Consider the following 20,872-nt stretch of genomic DNA (forward strand, 5'->3'; position numbering starts at 1 on the left):
ATAAATTGGTGTTGAATTTTGTCAAAAGCTTGTTCTGCATCTATTGAGATGATCGTATGGTTTTTAGCCTTCAATTTGTTAATATGGTGTATCACATTGATTGATTTGCATATATTGAAGAATCCTTGCATTCCTGGGATAAATCCCACTTGATCATGGTGTATGATCCTTTTAATGTGCAGTTGGATTCTGTTTGCTAGTATATCGTTCAGGATTTTTGCATCTATGTTCATCAGTGATATTGACCTGTAGTTTTCCTTTTTTGTAACATCTTTGTCTGGTTTTGGTATCAGCATGATGGTGGCCTTGTAGAATGAGTTTGGGAGTGTTCCTCTCTCTGCTATATTTTGGAAGAGTTTGAGGATAGGTGTTAGCTATTCTCTAAATGTTTGATAGAATTCGCCTGTGAAGACATCTGGTCCTGGGCTTTTTTTTGTTGGAAGATTTTTAATCACAGTTTCAATTTCAGTGCTTTTATTTCTGATCTGATCTTTATGATTTCTTTCCTTCTGCTAAATTTGGGACTTTTTTGTTCTTCTCTCTCTATTTGCTTTAGGTGTAAGTTAGGTTGTTTATTTGAGATGTTTCTTGTTTCTTGAGGTAGGATTGTATTGCTATGAACTTCCCGCTTAGAACTGCTTTTGCTGCACCCCATAGGTTTTGGTTCATCGTGTTTTCATTGTTATTTTTTTCTAGGTATTTTTTGATTTCCTCTTTGATTTCTTCAGTGATCTCTTGGTTATTTAGTAGCATATTGTTTAACCTCCATGTGTTTGTATATTTTACAGTTTTTTTCGTGTAATTGATATCTAGTCTCATAACATTGTTGTTGGAAAAGATACTTGATATGATTTCAATTTTCTTAAATTTACCAAGGCTTGATTTGTGACCCAAGGTGTGATCTCTCCTGGAGAATGTTCCATGCACGCTTGAGAAGAAAGTGTATTCTGTTGTTTTTGGTTGGAATGTCCTAAAAATATCAGTTAAGCCCATCTTGTTTAATGTGTCATTTAAAGCTTGTGTTTCCTTATTTATTTTCATTTTGGATGATCTGTCCATTGGTAAAAGTGGGGTGTTATTAAAGTCCCCTACTATGATTATGTTACTGTCAAATTCCCCTTTTACGGATGTTAGCATTTGCTTTTTGTATTGAAGTACTCCTACGTTGGTGCATAAATATTTACAATTCCTATATCTTCTTCTTGGATTGATCATTATGTAGTGTCCTTCTTTGTCTCTTGTAATAGTCTTTATTTTAACGTCTATTTTGTCTGATATGAGAATTACTACCGATTTCCATTTGCATGGAAAATCTTTTTCCATCCCCTCACTTTCAGTCTGTATGTGTCCCTAGGTCTGAAGTGGTTCTCTTGTAGACAGCATATATACAGGCCTTGTTTTTGTATCCATTCGGCGAGTCTGTGTCTTTTGGTTGGAGCATTTAATCCATTTACATTTAAGGTAGTTATCAATATGTATGTTCCTATTACCATTTTCTTAATTGTTTTGGGTTTGTTATTGTAGGTCTTTTCCTTCTCTTTTGTTTCCTGCCTAGAGAAGTTCCTTTAGCATTTGTTGTAAACCTGGTTCGGTGGTGCTGAATTCTCTTAACTTTTTCTTGTCTGTAAAAGTTTAAATTTCTCCGTTGAATCTGAATGAGATCCTTGTTGGGTAGAGTAATCTTGGTTGTAAGTTTTACCCTTTCATCACTTTAAGTATGTCCTGCCACTCCCTTCTGGCTTGTAGAGTTTCTGCTGAAAGATCAGCTGTTAACCTTATGGGGATTCCCTTTTATGTTATTTGTGTTTTCCCCTTGCTGCTTTTAATATTTTTTCATTGTATTTAATTTTTGATAGTTTGATTAACATGTTTCTTGGCATGTTTCTTCTTGTATTTATCCTGTATGGGACTCTCTGTGCTTTCTGGACTTGACTGACTATTTCCTTTCCCATATTAGGGAAGTTTTCAACTATAATCTCTTCAAATATTTTCTCAGTCCCTTTCTTTTTCTATTCTTCTTCTGGGACCCCTATAATTCAAATGTTGGTGTATTTAGTGTTGTCCCAGAAGCCTCTGAGACTGTCCTCAATTCTTTTCATTCTTTTTTCTTTATTCTGCTCTGTGGTAGTTATTTCCACTATTTTATCTTCCAGGTCACCTATCTGTTCTTCTGCCTCAGTTATTCTGTTATTGATTCCTTCTAGAGAATTTTAAATTTCATTTATTGTGTCGTTCATCATTGTTTGTTTGCTCTTTAGTTCTTCTAGGTCCTTGTTAAATGTTTCTTTTATTTTCTCCATTCTATTTCCAAGATTTTGGATCTTCTTTACTATCATTACTCTGAATTCTTTTTCAGGTAGACTGCCTATTTCTTCTTCATTTGTTTGGTCTGGTGGGTTTTTCCCTTGCTCCTTCATCTGCTGGGTATTTCTCTGTCTTCTCATTTTGCTTAACTTATTGTGTTTGGGGTCTTCTTTTTGCAGCCTGCAAGTTCATCATTCCTGTTGTTTTTTGTGTCTGCCCCCAGTGGGTAAGGTTGGTTCAGTGGGTTGTGTAGGCTTCCTTGTGGAGGGGACTGGTTGCCTGTGTTTTGGTGGATGAGGGTGAGCTAGCAATTATCCAGCTATCATTGAAGGAGAGGGGTCTGGGTGCCAAAATTCCACGTCTACCATATTCAGTTATATGGTACTTAATCATGATACAGTCTTAGGAATAATATTTATTTACTAAACTAAAATAGTTGAAGGTGAAATTGTTAGGCAGTATTTCTTGTGTAAATAAAATTTAATCCAAAAAATTCCAAAAATGTCTATCAGCTATGGTTGTATATTTTATAATCCGTTTTACTATATTGGTGTTTGGCAAGGGGTGTGCAGTACTGGAGCTTTCTGGTCGTTGAGTGGAGCTGGGTCTTAGTGTTGAGATGGAGATCTCTGGGTGAACTCTCGCTGATTGATATTATGTGGGGCCGGGAGGTCTCTGGTGGTCCAATTTCCTGAACTCGGCTCTGCCACCTCAGAGGCACAGGCCTGACACCCGGCCAGAGCACCAAGACCCTGTCAGCCACACGGCTCAGAAGAAAAGGGAGGAAAAAAAAAAGGAAAGAAAAATAAAATAAAATAAATATAAATTTTTAAATAAAAAATTATTAAAATAAAAATATTTTTTAAGAAATTTTTAAAAAAAGAAGAGAGCAACAAAGCTAATAAACAGATCCACCAATGATAACAAGTGCTAAAAACCATACTAAGTTAAACATAAAAATCAGAAACTAGATCTCAGGTAGGCTGGCTCATTGCAACCGAGGCAGAGCCTGTAGCAGCTCAGAGCTAGCAATTATCCAGCTATCATTGAAGGAGAGGGGTCTGGGTGCCAAAATTCCACGTCTTCCAAATTCAGTTATATGGTACTTAATCATGATACAGTCTTAGGAATAATATTTATTTACTAAAACTAAAATAGTTGAAGGTGAAATTGTTAGGCAGTATTTCTTGTGTAAATAAAATTTAATCCAAAAAATTCCAAAAATGTCTATCAGCTATGGTTGTATATTTTATAATCCGTTTTACTATATTTTGTAATCAGAAAAAAATACAATAACTTAAAAAATAAAAAGTAAATTTGTGGTGGAAATAGTCAAAGTACAGACCTCCAGCTATAAAATAAATGTCCTGGGCATGTAATGTACAACATGTTGGCTGTAGTTTAAAATACTGTATAGCATATTTGAAAGTTGCTAAGATAGTAGATCTTAAAAGTTCTCATCACACACAAAAAATTGTAACTGCATGTGGTGATGGATGTTAACTAGATTGTGGTGATCACTTCACCATGTACACAAATACCAAATCATTATGTTGTACCCCTGAAACTAATATAAGGTTACATGACCATTATATCTCAGTAAAAAATAGCAAAAAGAAAAGTAAATTTGATTTATATACCACGATTTTTTTTTCCTGGTTAAAGCTCATATATCATCAGGCTTAGGCGTATGGGAGTTAGACTGCCTGGTTGTGAACGCTAGGTCCACCATTTAGAATTTGTGTGATTTTGGGCAAATTCCTCTGTCTCCTAATCTGTAAAATGGAAATAGTAATAGTACCCATTAAGGGTATGTCTTGAGAATTAAATGAGGTAATACATCTGTATGTTCAGTGTAGTGCTTGGGTATTTTCAATTAGTAGCTCCTCCATGTTATTGTCACTGTTTATTAACACATTTCTTGGCTTCTATTCAAGTTCTTTAAATTATCTGGCTTCTTCTCTACCTCTCTGCTTTCCTGTATTGCTATTACCTGATACACTTCCTGTGCTCCAGCCATTTTAACTCCTTTTAATTCCATAAGTGTACTATACTTTTTCTCACATTTTTTTCCCTTTGTACCTGCCATTTCTTATATCAGAGAAGGCCTTGGGTGTGTCTCTCTCCTTCCATCCAAGCTAGCCAACCCTATTCACTCTGACTCCGTAACAAATTCCTTCTTGTGTTATAGATTTGAGTCATCTACTTTTTTGGTAGAGTATGGAAATTATTTCTCACGTAGCACCCCAGAGTTCCTCTCACCCCCAGTTTTTATAAATGTAACATATTTAAGAATTTTTTTGTATCCCCAGAATTTAGTTGTAATTTTTAGTTTGTGTAACACCCCATATTGTGCTATGCACACACTCTCATTTCATTCATTCATTCATTCTTTTCTTCTTTTATTAATAATTTATTAATATATAGATACCTATGGACACTCAAAGAACTAATACTTTATTAATAACTTACAACTAGCTCTGCATTCCTCCACTCTCTTCCCTGCTCCCTCCTGGAGGTCATCACTCTCCTTATTTTGGCTTTTCTTTTCCTTTTAACAAATATAGTTTAACAGATGTTATAAAAAAAAAAAAATCAGAAACTAGTCAGTCGCATACAGCAAACCCGAAGTCTACAGTTGCTCCCAAAGTCCACCACCTCAATTTTGGGATGATTCATTGTCTAATCAGGTATTCCACAGATGCAGGGTACATCGATTGATTGTGAAGATTTAATCTGCTGTTCCTGAGGCTGCACGGAGACATTTCCCTTTCTCTTCTTTGTCCTCACAGCTCCTGGGTTTCAGCTTTGGATTTGGCCCTGCCTCTGCATGTAGGTCGCACTCTGGCATCTGTTCTTCACCCACACAGGAGGGGGTTAAAGGAGGGCTGATTAGGGGGCTCTGGCTCACTCACGCCAGGGGAGAGAGGGGTACAGAATGTGGCACGAGCCTGCGGCAGCAAAGGTCAATGTGACATTGCAACAGCCTGAGGTGCACCATGTGTTCTCCTGGGGAAGTTGTCCCTGGATCACGGGACCCTGGCAGTGGCGGGCTGCACAGGCTCCCGGGAGGGGAGGTGTGGAGAGTGACCTGTGCTCGCACACAGGATTCTTGGTGGCGGCAGCAGCAGCCTTAGCATTTCATGCCTGTCTCTGGTATCCGCGCTGATAGCCGTGGCTCACACCTGTCTCTGAAGCTCTTTCAGGCAGTGCTCTGAATCTCCTCTCCTCGTGCACCCCGGAACAACAGTCTCTTGACTCTTACGAAGTTCCAGACTTTTTCCCGGACTCCCTCCTGGTTAGCTGTGGTTCACTAGCCCCCTTCTGGCTGTGTTCACGCAGTCAACCCCTGTCCTCTCCCTGGGATCTGACCTGCGAAGCCCGAGCCTCAGCTCCCAGCCCCCGACCGCCCCGGGGGGTGATGAGAGAAGCCTCTCAGGCTGGTGAGTGCTGGTTGGCCCCGATCCTCTTTACAGGAATCTCTCCGCTTTGCCCTCTGCAGCCCTATTGCTGCACTCTCTTCCATGGCTCCAAAGCTTCCCCCAAGCCCACTCCCGTCTCCACCAGTGAAGGGGCTTCCTCGTGTGTGGAAAATTTTCCTCCTTCACAGCTCCCTCCCAGAGGTGTAGGTCCCCTCCCTATTTTTTTAGTCTCTGTTTTTTCTTTTTTCTTTTTCCCTACCCAGCTACGTGGGGAGTTTCTTGTCTTTTGAGAAGCCTGAGGTCTTCTGCCAGCATTCAGTAGGTGCTCTTTAGGAGTTGTTGCACATTTAGATGTATTTTTGATGTATTTGTGGGGAGGAAGGTGATCTCCACGTTTTACCCTCTGCCGTCTTGAAGGTCCTCTCCATGGTGGATGCCATTTAAAAATTTTTTGACATTTACTTTACCATGTGCTTCAATTTATGTATAAGTTCCAAGAGTTGAATTTAAGATTTTGATTTTATTTATTAAATTCAGTTTGTTACTTTTGTTTTTGAATCTTCTATCTCCTTAATAGCATTTTGTCTGTTTGATCTATTAACTATGAAGAAAGATGTGTTGAAATTTCCAATGTCGGTGGTAGATATTTAAATTTCTTACTGTAGAACTAACAATTTTTGCTGTATATAGTTTTAGGCTACGTTGTGAGATGTAGAATTAGTATAACCTTCTGGTTAATTGAATCTTTATCACAATCCTATCTGATACTATCTAGCTTTTAACTGATAAATTTAGTCATTTATGTTTATTATAACTATTAACATGTCTGTTTGTCCTGCTTTTACTATGTCTTTCTTTTTTTTTTTTTTTTTTTTTTGATTAACTGATTGGTTGTGGTTTTTTTTTCTTGATAGTGATTTGGAAATTATACACTCTTTCCAGTTTTTTTAGTGGTTACTATTGAAATTTTAGCATACATACTTACTGTGACAAGACCTAAATTTAACCACCATCTCTAATTCCCTCTTAGACAAATCAAGAACCTTAGAAATTTCTAGTGGTAATAACCCTGCATCTAGGTTGCATGCCAATTTTGAAAGTAGAGTATTTTAGTTCTACTTTGAATTATTTTTAAATTCACATTTTATATGTTGTTGTTTTGTAGAGTCAGATTTGTTCAGATTTACCTACCTGTTTGCCAGTGTGTTTGCTTGACAATTCTTCTTGCATCAAAGACCTCTTTTCTGGTGTCAATTTTCTTCTTCCTCCTGAAGTACTATGCTTTAGAAGTTCCTTTGGTTAAGTAAGGTCTATTGGTGGTAAACTCTGTTTTTGTTAATTTGAAAATTATTTTATTTCATTTTCATTCTTGAAAGAAATTTCAGGATACAGAATTCTAGACTGAGTTCTAATGCCCCCAGCCCCCAATATCCTCTGGCTTCTGTTAGTCCAATTGCCATCATCTGTCTTTTCTCTCTTGATGCTCTTAAGATCTCTGTATTTGGCATTCTGATGCTTCTCTTCAAAACGTCTAGGTGTGTCTGGATTAGACTGAATGCCATGTTCTAAACCCATAAGTTCAGAATGTGGGTAGAGATGGAGAAGGTGTAGGAGAGAAAGTTAGAATGCCATGTTCTAAAACCAAAAGTTCAGAATGTGGGTCGAGATGGAGAAGGTGTAGGAGAGAAGGTTAAATAAGGATCAAGTCCTGAAGAGGATAGTTAGTTTTTGTATTAAATTATAGATATTAATTACCTTTTGTGTGATTGACCTTTTTTCCACAAGACAAATATAGGGTATTAATTTAGTATTCTAGTTAATTTGCTTCAGATGGAGATTTTACATTGTGCATAAGGAAATATGGTATTCAAAAAGGGTATGTGTATAGAGAAAAATGTTTGAGGTTTGGGCTAGTAAATTGGAATATGGATGATACCTACTTGGGAAGATTTCTTAGAGGAGGTATTTCTTGATCTAAGATTTAATGAGATAGGCAGTGGGAAGAAAAGTGACATTCCTTGAGGGTAGTAATGCAGACGACCCTAAATGTGGGGCTAAGGAGGCTGTTGAACATTACAAAGAAGTCCCAACCAGGGGACCTACTGTAGGAGATGTGATCTGCTCCCCCAGGTGGTGATTTTGTGCCCCTTCACTGGCATCCAGCAGACCTTCCCTTGCAGCAACTGGCTGGATGAGAAGAAGGCAGATGGGCTGATCGAGAGGCAGCTCTACGAGATGGTGTCTCTCAGGAAGAAGAGGCTGAAAAGTAGGTGGAGGGGCCCAGAGCCAGCAAAGGCCAGGATGTCAAACCACTGGGCACTCCTTCTTCTCAATTCTCCTCTGGAAAGGAAGGGAAAGGGTCCCCCAGGGACCTCAGTTCTCCAAGGTACAGACCACACAGAGTTACAGACGTGGCACCAAGGCTGATACTCCAGCAGCCCCAAATCGTTAAGCTGCTCTGTGATGGGCTAGTTGTTAAACTGAATGGCTGAACACGGTGCACTCTGAATGTACTGGCCACAGGGTGGGTGGAGTCAACTCTTCACCCTATTTAAAACATACTAATAGACTCTCACCATTAAAAGGAACATTAAGGCACAGTCTTTCAAACAGCAAGGAATCCTTGGCTTCCCAAATTTAGTGTTTGTTATAATGGGTTTCTGAGAGTAGGACACACCTGTATACAACCTGCACTTCAGTCCTGATCACCTTTGATTTGCTTGTCTTCCCCACTGGTAGCTTGAAAATCTCTTCACTTTTGAAGTTTTATGGTACAACTTGGCCTGTCTCTGCAGAATTCCCATGGTCCCTGTGGGTCTGGACGACCGACTTGAAGAAAGCTGGTACCAACTCTCCTATCTTCATCCAGATTTATGGGCAGAAGGGGCGGACAGATGAGATTCTCCTGAATCCCAACAACAAATGGTTCAAACCCGGAATAATTGAGAAATTTAGGGTAGGAAGTGTGACAGAGTGGGAGGGAAGAAGGAGGAAGGGGTGTAAGAAGCATTTGTCACGGGATTCTGGTTTTCTAAGCCAGGTTTGGATCAAGTCTGAAGACAAAAGGGTAAAATAGAGACCCTAGGCCCCTGCAAGGAATGCCACATTTAATGTATGGGCAATGTACTGATGGGGTGCAGTTTAGATCTGGCCCTTCATCTGAATCAAACAGTCCAGAACCAAGCATGGGAGAAGAAGCAAGTATGTAATGGCTTTGGACATTCAGGAGCCTGGTGACTTGAGGAATCACTGTAGAACAGAGACCCTGAGCGCAGTTAGTGTCAAACCGCCCAGTGCAGACTGAATTAGAGAGTGAGGAACAAATTTAAAGGAAAGTATACATTTTGGAACGTTTAAAAAGAAATCCAGCTTTAAATTTTCAGTATGTATATAAGCAGAGCAAGGCTTGTTTTGTCAACGGAAGTGCTGCTCTGACCTTTAGGTAAGAATAATTTGTAATTTGCAGCTCTCTTCTCAGAGCACCCCGTTGGCGCTTCTATTATACCTTCAGTTCATTGCTCTTTATGTATTTGTCTTCCTGGCTAGACTTTGAGCCCCTAGGGAAAGGGCATGACCACTGTATTGATCTTTTTGTCTGTTTCAGTGCCCAGCAGAGTCCTGGGGCTGTGGGCCTGTGCTAATTTGCAGGGCTGCCATATGGATTTTGTAATTGAAAGCTTATTGCCTGGAAGATTTTATTTAGTCTGGATCCTACTGTGGGTCAGTTATTTTTGTTCAGTTTCACCAGCCCAGATTGAACCTTAGCTCTACATGGCTGTCTCTCCCTCATGTGCCATTGGTTAAAAGAACACAAGAAGATAGAATATATGAGGGTGGTTTGAAGCAAACCCACCCTTGATGCTGAAGAAACAGCTCAAAGTGGGTACCCTCCTGGCAGGGGGTCAGCTATGAGGGTAAACACATTTCACTTGGTTCTGTCCACTCAGGCCTTGTTATTTCTCACCATAGATTGAGCTCCCAGACCTCGGCAGGTTTTATAAGATTCGGGCATGGCATGATAAAAGGAGTCCTGGTTCTGGATGGCATTTAGAAAGGGTGAGATGTACCAACTTGGGGGTTAGAAGGTGGTTGGGAGAGGAACCAAAATGGTCTCTTTCTAATGACCTTGTCTTGTTAGTTTGCCTTTATCTGTTGGGAGTATGGGTGGGGAAGGGTTGTAGTGAGACCTAAATCTGGACACATGACACATGGACTTCCTGACGGGGACGGGACTTCCAAAGTAGACTAAGAAGTTGCTTAGGTTTCAGCAGACTTGCACTGTGTCCTAATCACCTGGCTGCTAGGCAACTGAGGGTCTCCAGGAGACCAGAGGGATAAATATTAATCTGGCACTCCATCTTCCACAAGAGTCATCCCTAGGGGACGGCCTTGTCCTCCTTGAGATGAACTAGCAGAACGGGAACCTCAAGGCATGGATGAATATCTCTGGCACACCCACCTGCTCACTCCAGGACTTCATTCCAGATGACCCTGATGAACACTCTGACCAAGGACAAGTATAACTTCAACTGCAATCGCTGGCTGGATGCCAATGAGGATGACAATGAGATCGTTAGGGAAATGACTGCTGAGGGTCCAACAGTACGGAGGATAATGGGCAGTAAGTATTGACTGGCTCTCATCCTGGGGGAGGTAATGGAACTCTTACTTGGTGTGCCAATGGGTGTCTAGCCCGTGAGCTGGTAGTCTTATCCACTGTGCGTCATCAGGCCCCCTCTGAATGAGGAATGGGTTTAGAAGGTCCTAGACTCAAGACCGGCTTGTAGGAGCCATCTCCATGATGCTAAGGCTTTATGATGGGCATGGGTGAGAATGGGGAGATTTCTGGGTCTTCAGGTTGGCTCTGAGGGGATGAGAAGAATCCACACTGAGCAATATTTCTCCACACACTCCCTGAAATTAAAGGAAACATCCTCTTCAAATTATGCATAAGATGGTCCTCAAAAAGGAAGGCTGGATCTGGGTTCTTATAGCCACACTTGACTGCTCCCTTATGAATCCTCTATTTTTTTTTTTTTGCGGCTAGTACAAGAGAGCTGAGCTTTTAAATAAATAAATAAATTTATTTATTTATTTATTTTTGGCTGTGTTGGGTCTTCGTTTACTGTGCGAGGGCTTTCTCTAGCTGTGACAAGCGGGGGCCAAATTATGCATAAGATGGTCCTCAAAAAGGAAGGCTGGATCTGGGTTCTTATAGCCACACTTGACTGCTCCCTTATGAATCCTCTATTTTTTTTTTGCAGCTAGTACAAGAGAGCTGAGCTTTTAAATAAATAAATAAATAAATTTATTTATTTATTTTTGGCTGTGTTGGGTCTTCGTTTACTGTGCGAGGGCTTTCTCTAGCTGTGACAAGCGGGGGCCACTCTTCATCGCGGTGCCCAGGCCTCTCACTGTCACGGCCTCTCTTGTTCCGGAGCACAGGCTCCAGACGCGCAGGCTCAGTAGTTGTGCCTCACAGGCCCAGCTGCTCCGCGGCATGTGGGATCTTCCCAGACCAGGGCTTGAACCCGTGTCCCCTGCGTTGGCAGGCAGATTCTCAACCACTGCGCCACCAGGGAAGCCCGAGAGCTGAGCTTTTATTCTGGAGCCTAGCATCCACATTCAAAGAGGGAAAAGGAGATCGTTTTGCCTCTAGATTATACCACCAGAGTGCCGGCAAATACACGGCACATGTCCTATCCTTTTCTCTTGGCAGACATTACTGAGTAATCGCAGCATTCTCTCCCATTTAGTCTGAAATGAGCTTTATAGCCCTCAATATAGCACTGCAAGCAAACATTAGAAATTGATCAGAATTGGCACTTAATATAATTAACCTATTTTCTATCCTTGTGGCTGTGCTTAATTTTTTTTAAATAGTAAAATAACATTGCAAAATTACAAAAAGTATATTACAATGTCACCCAGAGTTCCAGTAGACCTTCTAAGTATTTGGATAGTGTCACTTCTCAGGCATTTGTACACCCAGTAGAAGCTCTGTATATATATTTTTAAACAATTTGAACAGAGTTAAATACACAAAAACATAGAAACCCCAAACAGCAAATATCTAAAAAGGGATCACCCTGTTAGTCTAATTAGGCAATGCTTGCAATTAGTACTATTTTATGATTCTTCTTCATTTTTAATTAAAATGGACTATGGAACTAATTAAAATGGACTAATTAAAATGGACTATGGAATATTTGTGTTCAAAGGTCCTTAAAATAGATTGATGCAGGTAAGGAAACTGAGGAAGTTCTTGTCCTGATTATACAGTTAGAGACAGAGTGACACCTAGAACAAGATCTCCTGCCTCCTAGGTCAGCAAACTATACTCTGCCTTTTCACATTCAGCAGTATTTTCTTTGGCAACAAGGCTATCACCTCCCTGTAAATATGATAAATAACATATGATTCCTGCCCGCCCCGCAATTAGGACTCTAGGTAACATGTATCCCACCAAGGCAGAAACACACCGCTGTTACCTGATCTGCCCTCTTTATGTGCCAGAATTGAGCCTGCAGGTATGAACAATTGAGGAGATGGTCTTGGGATCTAACTGCTTTCTAAATCCTTCTAACCAGTTCTCATAATTTTAGCTCCTCACTCCCTAGTTCTAAAGTTACCTGGTGCTGACATTCCTGAGACTTTTTACAATCTTACTTCTCAAATTTCACAGCTGATAGCTCTGATCAATACTCTCTGGTCTGTTAAGTCAGGGGACCTCAAACTTCAGCATTGTCACCTGAAGGACTTCTTAAAACACAGATTGCTGCGTCCCACCCACAGATTTTCTAATTCAGTAGGTCTGGGGTGGGGGGCTCAGGAATTTGTCCAACAAATTTCTAGGGGCTGTCAGTGCTCCTGGTGAGGACCCACTGTGCTAAGGCACTGTGAAAAGCACACTTTTCTAGCTGTGCTCCAGCTTCTGAAATTTGGTTGCTGTTGTCTATATTCATCCCTTTCTCCGAGCCTTATTGGTGAAAATTTTTTGTTTGGTTAAATCTTTAAAATACCTGTATTGCTATTGTTTTAGTGAGATTTTTTTCAGAGAGAAAGCTGCCATTTTTACTTATATGCCCAGGATGTTCTTTTACCTCCATCTCCTCCGTACCTTGACTGAAGCATGGCTCCCCTCCCCCCAAAACCCAGTTTTCCGTCCTCACAACTGTGGGGCTAGCGGGAGGGGGCATTCTCCTGACTCCCATTTTTGCCCTTTCGGCCTTGAGGCTCACACCACCCACAATGTGGCCTCTGCCCCAGCTCATTTCCATCTTCTGTTCACTCTGGACATGTTCCTCTTTTGCCCCCTGGTCATTCTCTAGACCCCTCAACTCCTACCATTGTTCTAGGACAGTGAACTAGTCTGCTTGGGCTGCCATAACAAAATACCACAGACTGGGGCGCTGAAACAACATAAATTTATTTTCTCACAGTTCTGGAGGCTAGAAGCCCAAGATCAAGGTGTTGGCAGGTTGGCTTTCTCCTGAGACCTCTCTCCTTGCCTTGAAAATGACCATCTTCTCGCTGTGTCCTCACATGATCTTTCCCCTGTGTGTGTGCTCATGTCTATGTCCTAATCTCTTCTTATAAGGACATCAATCATATTGGATTAGGGCCCACACATACGACCTCATTTTGCTTTATTTACTTCTTTAAAGATCCTACTTCCAGGGCTTCCCTGGTGGCGCAGTGGTTGAGAGTCCGCCTGCCGATGCAGGGGACACGGGTTCGTGCCCCGGTCCGGGAAGATCCCACATGCCGCGGAGTGGCTGGGCCCGTGAGCCATGGCCACTGAGCCTGCGCGTCCAAGGCCCGCGTACAGGAAAAAAAAAAAAAAAAAGATCCTACTTCCAAATACATTCTGAGGTACTGGGGGGTTATGACTTCAACATATGGATTTGGGGTGGGGGACACAATTCAGCCCATAACAGATAGTGTCTCTGAAAGTATGCTCAAGGTCCCATTTATATAAAAATTGCTTAGAGTGTTTGTTAATATGAAGATCCCTGGGCCCAATCCCAGATATACTGACTAGGCTCTCTGAGGGCTATGCCTGGTAATCGGTATTTTTATCAAGCACACCAAGTAATTTTTGCACATATCAAAACCTGAGAGCTTTTGTTCCGCTTCCATCAATGTCCATGTGGAAAACCCATTCATCCACATGCTGGTCCTCGCCCGCTTTGCTCACCTCCACCTCCCTCCCATGCAACCAGCCACTCCTCAGTACTTCACTTGGGCTCATCCCACAAAGCTGCCCCTCTGAACTCTGACTCAGTCCCCACCTCTGACGCAGGCGTCTGTCCTCCCAGGCCTCTCATGACCTTGATGACACTCACACCACCCTTGAACTTGAACTCCATCCAGTTCCTTCCTCCCCACATTTCTCCTGCTCTGTCAAGGACTTGTGGGTGTGTGGAGGATGTATTTTAGGGACAAGCCATTAAGAAATCATCCAGGGGAAAGAAAAAGTGGTCCTGAAATTGTGCAGGGCTCAGGTAGACTGTGGAGGAGGACATAAATTCAAGAAATACTCTGAAGGTGGAACTGGTAGGAAGTTGAATGAATGCTGTAGACACAGTAGGGAGGTAAACTTCCTGCTGAGGAAGATGGGAGAAACTTTGTTCAGGCCTTTGAGCTAGGTCTTCCACGGTAGGGATTTGATAGATAAGGAGAGATCACGGTGGGAGGGCCGGGGAGGAAGAGCATTTCTATAGGTTACAGACAAAAACACCCTTGAAACATTTTAAACAGTGTATAAGATATGGGGCTATCATAGCTGTCTTTTGTTTGTTTTTGCCTTCTGTGATACTATTAAAGAACAACTGCAACTTAAAAAAATTCTCTAATGACTAGTATTGGATCGACGTGAGATAAGCTGGAGTGCTTGAACCTCTAGCAACAAAATACAAAGAAACTATAAGGGACTAAAAATAACTGTATACATAACTGCAGTTGGGGGCAATTAAAAGATACAAAAAGACCACAAACCAACTGCCATTGCTGAGGTACCGGGAGCAAAAGCATAATCCCTGCACACAGCACCACCAAGGGTGTGGACAGACACCTAAGCCGCCCCTCCAGCCTGACCCACCATTCCACCCCCACCCTCACCCCATTTAAGGGACCAGCTTGCCCTCCTCAGAGAGCAAGCAGGGCACCTGCTATTTGTTTTCACTCCCTCGTGCTGCTGCACGAGTCCCAGTAAAGCCTTGCCTGAATTTCTCTTCTGGCCTCTTATCAATTGATTAAAGAGTTCAAGGACCCGGGTCAGTGACAGAAGGGCTGTCTGTCCTGGCTATAAGGGCAGTTTAATGCCTTCTGGGGGTCCTTGGCAGTACTTTGGAGCCCATATCAACTCGAATTTCTTTTCCCCAACTGTTCTTTCTGGCCCACATAAATTCCTCTTGTTCTTGGAACACTCCCATGTCCTCACTCACCTCTACAGGAACTCAAATCTCCTTTTCTGGTCTGGATGCTTCTTTGTAACAGTAAATAGAGCTGGTGGCAACAACTCACTACCCCAGTTGGTACCAAGGTATACCAAGGTATAATGTGCAGGGCTTCCTGAAAATCCCTTCAGTGGAGAGTCTTGGACTCATGTAAAATGAGTAAATACCAATTTAAAACCAATTCTCTAAGTTTGAAATTGTGTACTCCTAGTTTACTTAAAAAATAAGGGCCAGTCAAACAAGCAATTAACACCACGTCTGAGAGCCAAGATGCCTTCCGGGGTGATTGCACTGATTAACACAGACCGGGAGACACAGACAAAACACTCACCAGCCCACAATTTATCTCCACCTTGCCTTTCCCTCAGGAGATATGTGAGATAGTAAAACCAATGAGATCTGCATTCTCCACTGCATGCCCAGCAGAAGGGATTACATACCACTGATGAGCTGGCAAGAGACCACTGGACTCAAGTGCTGAAAACTGTAGCTTCTTGCTATTCAGGCTGAGCTGTAATTTTAAAATTAAAGTACAAGAGGCTCTAGTACTTACCCATCTGTTTAAAGTCTTTCACTGCTGATGGCTAATATAATTATTTTTAATTGTCCACAGACTTCTTGCCAGGAAGGTGCTTAGAACCTCAGTGGCAGGTGGGCTGGGAGTGGCCCCTAGAGAGAATTGGGACCCCTGACAATGTCCAGCCAATAGGACCTTCGAGCTCCTGAACAAAGGGGACTGGAATTCCCAGGCATAGAGATTTCTAAATTCCCTCATCAGCTTGCCTCTGGGAATGGCCTAATAGATACAGCCCAAAAAGGCAAAACCGACCTTCATCAAAAGTCAGAATGAAGTGAGACTGGTGCCCTCCCTTCCCTTTTGTGCTTCCACGTTTCAGTACTCACTCCAGTTAATGCTCTTTGTTCCTCTTACTGTTAACACAGCCTATCATTGGGAGCTTAACACAAAAGCATCAGCTTCATTTATGCGAAGGCTAAAAGTTTAAACCGTTTATCTTTTGCATTTTAACAGAGTTGACTGGAGAGGCAGCAGTGGTTGAATTTCAGGTGCTGTCCCTCTGAAGAGGTAGTGTTGGGGGCAGGAGACCTTTCCCCTCTCTTGACTTCAGTGGCTGCCTTTGCCAGCCCCACTCAGGCAGGTCCGTGGATAAGCAGTTATCCTTGACCTTTTCTTCTAACAAATGCTTTTGCTATAGACACTATATATTCAGACCCACATATTTAAAGGTCAAATTTAATTTTCAGATGTCTTCATATCTCCAAATAAAAATGGGTATATTACTGAAAAATTAAATTAAACTTACTGGTGATTTGTCTCATTCCTCATGTACTTTATCTTCATTTTAGATGGACCACCAATGAGTAGTGTCCATTTTTTAAAACAGCTTTATTGAGGTATTCATTTTCCATACAGTTCATTTATTTAAAGTATTCAGTGGCTTTTAGTATATTGATAGAATCATGTATCCATGACTACTATCAAATTCCAGAACGTTTTCATTGTATACCCATACCCGTTAGCAGTCACACCCATTCCCCCACCTCACTCTTTATCTCTGTACTTACCCATCTGTTTAAACCAATAATCTATTTTTTGTCTCTATAGATTTGCTTGTTCTGGACATTTCATATAAATGGAATCATTTAATATATGACTTTTTGTATCTGTTTCTTTCACTTAGTGTAATGTTTTTAATGTCCATTCACCTTGTAGCATGCATCTGTATTTCATTTCTTTTAAATGCTGAATAATATTTCACTGTAAGGATATACCACATTCAACTGTTAATGGACATTTGGGTTGTTTCTACTTTTTGGCTATTATGAATAATGTGGCTATGAATATTCATGTAAAGTTTTTGTGTAGACACATGTTTTCAGTTCTCTTGGATATATACATATGAGCTGAATTGCTGGCTGTATGGTAATTCTGTTTTGAGTTTTGAGAAACTATCATACTATTTTTCAAACAGCTGCACCATTTTGCATTTCCATCAGCAATGTATGAGAGTTCCAATTTCTCTACATCCTTGCCAACACTTGTTATTCTTCTTTATTATTCTTTTTTGCTATTGTTTTGGCTATTCTGAGTTCCTTGAAATTCCATATGTATTTTAGAGGTGGCTTGTCTATTTCTACAAAGAAATCATTTAAGATTGTGATAGAGATTGCATTTTATCTGTAGATCAGTTTGGGAGGTATTGCCATCTTAACAATATTAAGTCTTCCAATCTGTGAACATCTTTAATTTCTTTGAACAGTTTTTTAGTTTTCAGAGCTTAAGTTTTTCACTTTTTTCTTTTTTATCGAGGTATAATTGACTTACAATGTTATATTTAGTTTCAGGTGTACAACATAATGATTCAATATTTGTATATATTGCAAAGTGATCACCACAGTAAGTCTAGTTAACATCCATCACAACACGTTGTTACATAATTTTTTTCTTGTGATGAGAACTTTTAAGATCTGTATTAGCAATTTCAAATATGCAATATGGTATTATTAACCATAGTTGACATGCTGTACATTACATCTCCATGACTTATTGATTGGTTTTCACTTGCTTTTAAAAATTTATTCATAACTATTTTATTCTTTTTGATGCTATTTTGAATGGAAATGTTTTCTTAATTTTATTTTCAGATTGTTCATTGCAAGGTAATAGAAATACAGTTGATTTTGCTATATTGATCTTGTACTCCACAACTTTGCTGAACTCTTATTAGTTCTAATAGTTTTTAGTGAATTCCTTATGATTTTCAATATACAAGATCATGTCATACATGAATAGAGATAGTTTTACTTCTTTCCAATCTGGATACCTAGTTGCCTTGGCTAAAACCTCCAATACCGTGTTGAAGAGAAGTGGTAGAAGCAGAGATCCTTGTCTTGTTCCTGATCTTACGGGGAAAGCATCCACTCTTTCACCATTAAATTTGATGTCAGCTGTGGGTATTTTACAGATGACTTTTATGGGTTGATGAATTTCCCTTTTATTCCTAGTTTTTTGATTTTTCGTCATTAAAGAGTGTTGAATTTTGTCAAATGCTTTTTCTGAGTCTATTGAGATGATCATGTGATTTTTGTTTTTTTATTCTATTCATATGATATATTACATTACTTGATTTTCAGAAATTTAACTTGTATCCCTGGGATAGATCTTACCTTGCCATGGTGTATAGTTCTTTTTTATGGAGCTGGATTTGTTTTGCTAATATTTTTTTGAGGATTTTTGCATCTGTATTCATAACATTGGTCTGTAGTTTTCTTTTCTTGTGGTATCTTTGTCTGGTTTTGGAGCAGGGATATGCTATCCTCACAAAATACAAAAGTATTTCCTTCTACTTTATTTGAGAAGAATTGGTATTAATTCTTCTTTACATGTTTGGTAAAATTCAGTAGTGAAGACATCTAGGCCTGGGCTTTTCTTCATGTGTAGCTTTCTGAATTCTGATTCAATCTTTTACTTGTTATAAATTTATTCATATTGTCTATTTCTTCTTGAGCCATTCTTTTACTCTCAGCCTATTTGTGTCTGAATCTAAAGTGTGTCTCTTCCATATATCAGATAGTTAGATGCATCATTTATTCTGCCAATCTCTGTGTAATAAGGAGTATGACTTCTTTTTCATATTTGACTGCTGACAGCTTTCCAGTTACGCCAGTAGCTTTCTGCCTCATGTCTGGGCAATTTGGTAAGAAAGCCTGGATGCTCCCTTCCTTCACACTTGTGGAAAGTTCAAGCCATACAAGGACCCATGTGGAGAAACTCTCACCCTTAACCACCATAAAATGTCAAACAGGTCATCCCCCTCTGCTGTCTCCAGCCATTTTTGGACCTGCTTGAGGGCCTATCATGCTCTCCCCAGAACTGCTAATTATGTGAATAATCATTTTATATTCACTCTTGGTACATGCGTGGTATCATCAGCCTTGATAGCTGAGCAAATTTGGAGTAGGGAGACCCATCCTGTCTCTGCAGGATTACCACCATATTTTGCCTTTTGATTGAAATATTTAGTCCATTTACATTTTTTTTTGTGTGTGTGTGGTATGCGGGCCTCCCTCTGTTGTGGCCTCTCCCGTTGCGGAGCACAGGCTCCGGACGCGCAGGCTCAGCGGCCATGGCTCACGGGCCCAGCCGCTCCGCGGCATGTGGGATCCTCCCAGACCGGGGCGCGAACCCGGTTCCCCTGCATCTGCAGGCGGACGCGCAACCACTGCGCCACCAGGGAAGCCCCCTCCATTTACATTTAATGTAACTACTAATAAGGCAGGATTTATGTCTGCCATTTTGCTATTTGCTTTCTGTATATCTTGTCTTTTTTTGTTGTTTCTTTATTCTTCCTTCTTTTGTGGTAAATAGATATTTTCTAGAATACCATTTTAGTTCCCTTGTTTCTTTTAATATATATACATATACATATATGTATATGTAGCGAGAGTTATTTTCTTAGTAGGAAGAATTACACTTAGGGAATTATACCAGGGAATTACAATTAACATCTTAACTTATAACATTCTAGTTCAGATTAATACCAACTTAATTTCAATAATATACAAAAACTCTGCTCCAGTGTAGGTTTGTTTCTTTTCACCTCCTTTGTGCTATATTGCCATACAGATTATATCTTTGTACATTATAAACCCACCAAAGCAGTTTTATATTTATTGCTTTATGCAATTGTCTTTTATATAAGATTTGAGAGGAAAAGAATTACAAACAAAAATTAAAGTATACTGTCTATATATTTACCTAAGTCATTGCTTTTCCTGGTTCTCTTTATGTCTTTGGGTGTGTCAAGTTACTGTCTAATGTCCAATGTGAAGGACTCCCTTTAATATTTCTTGTAGAGCAGGTCTGATGGTGATGAATTCTTTTAGTTTTTGTTTATCTGGGAATGCCTTAATATTCCCTTCATTTAAAAAAATAGACTTTTTAGAGCAGTTTTAGGTTCAGAGCAAAATCCCTCTGTTTCACTGACTGCTGCTTCTCATCTGAGTTGCTAGCTTCTCCTGGGCTTGACCTCTAATGTTGGTATCCCTCTGTAGTCCTTGTCTGCATCCTCTCCATAGGGGATCTCATCTGGTCTTGTGACTTTCAATGGAATCTATATGCCTATGATGACCAAAGTCAGGTCAACACTCCTGACCCTCCACACACATATTCAACTGCCATCTTGACCTCTTTTTATGATTATCTAATAAACATCTCAAATTTATAATGAACAAACAACTATTGATTTTTATCTCCAAACCCATCATTCTCCCCAAGTGTCCCTACATCTTGCTGCCAACACTATTCACCTAGTTGCCCAAGCCAGAAACCCAGGAATCATCCCTGGTTCCTCTCTTTCCCTCAATTACCTATCCAGTCCATCACCAAGTACTGTTGTTTCTACCTAAAAAATATATCTCTAATCTACCGATTTCTCTCCATCTCCACTGCACCCCCAGTCTTAGGCATCCTCCTCTCTTTTCTAGACTACTGTAATTATTCCACTAACTGGCCTCTCTGATTCACTCTTTCTTCCCCTACAATCAGTTCTCCACATGGCAGCCAAATGCTCTTTAAAACATAGATCAGACTAAGTTACTTCCTTGCCTAAAGCCCTATAAAGGCTCCCTGTTGTATTAAAAACAGAAACACAAAGGAAGCCACAT

At 40.4% G+C, this 20,872-nt stretch overlaps 1 protein-coding gene across 1 annotated transcript in view; it reads left to right on the plus strand.

Annotated features, from left to right (window-relative positions):
* Positions 1 to 20,872, plus strand: part of LOXHD1 (lipoxygenase homology PLAT domains 1) — a 151,861-nt gene that overhangs the window by 68,482 nt on the left and 62,507 nt on the right. The window contains exons 9-12 of the mRNA XM_028479943.1: positions 7,857 to 7,992; positions 8,522 to 8,682; positions 9,696 to 9,782; positions 10,212 to 10,347. Coding sequence (XP_028335744.1) covers positions 7,857 to 7,992; positions 8,522 to 8,682; positions 9,696 to 9,782; positions 10,212 to 10,347 — 520 coding nt within the window. The remainder of the gene's footprint in view (positions 1 to 7,856; positions 7,993 to 8,521; positions 8,683 to 9,695; positions 9,783 to 10,211; positions 10,348 to 20,872) is intronic.

This window comes from Physeter macrocephalus, chromosome 19 (assembly GCF_002837175.3).
Source record: "Physeter macrocephalus isolate SW-GA chromosome 19, ASM283717v5, whole genome shotgun sequence".
NCBI lineage: Eukaryota > Metazoa > Chordata > Mammalia > Artiodactyla > Physeteridae > Physeter > Physeter macrocephalus.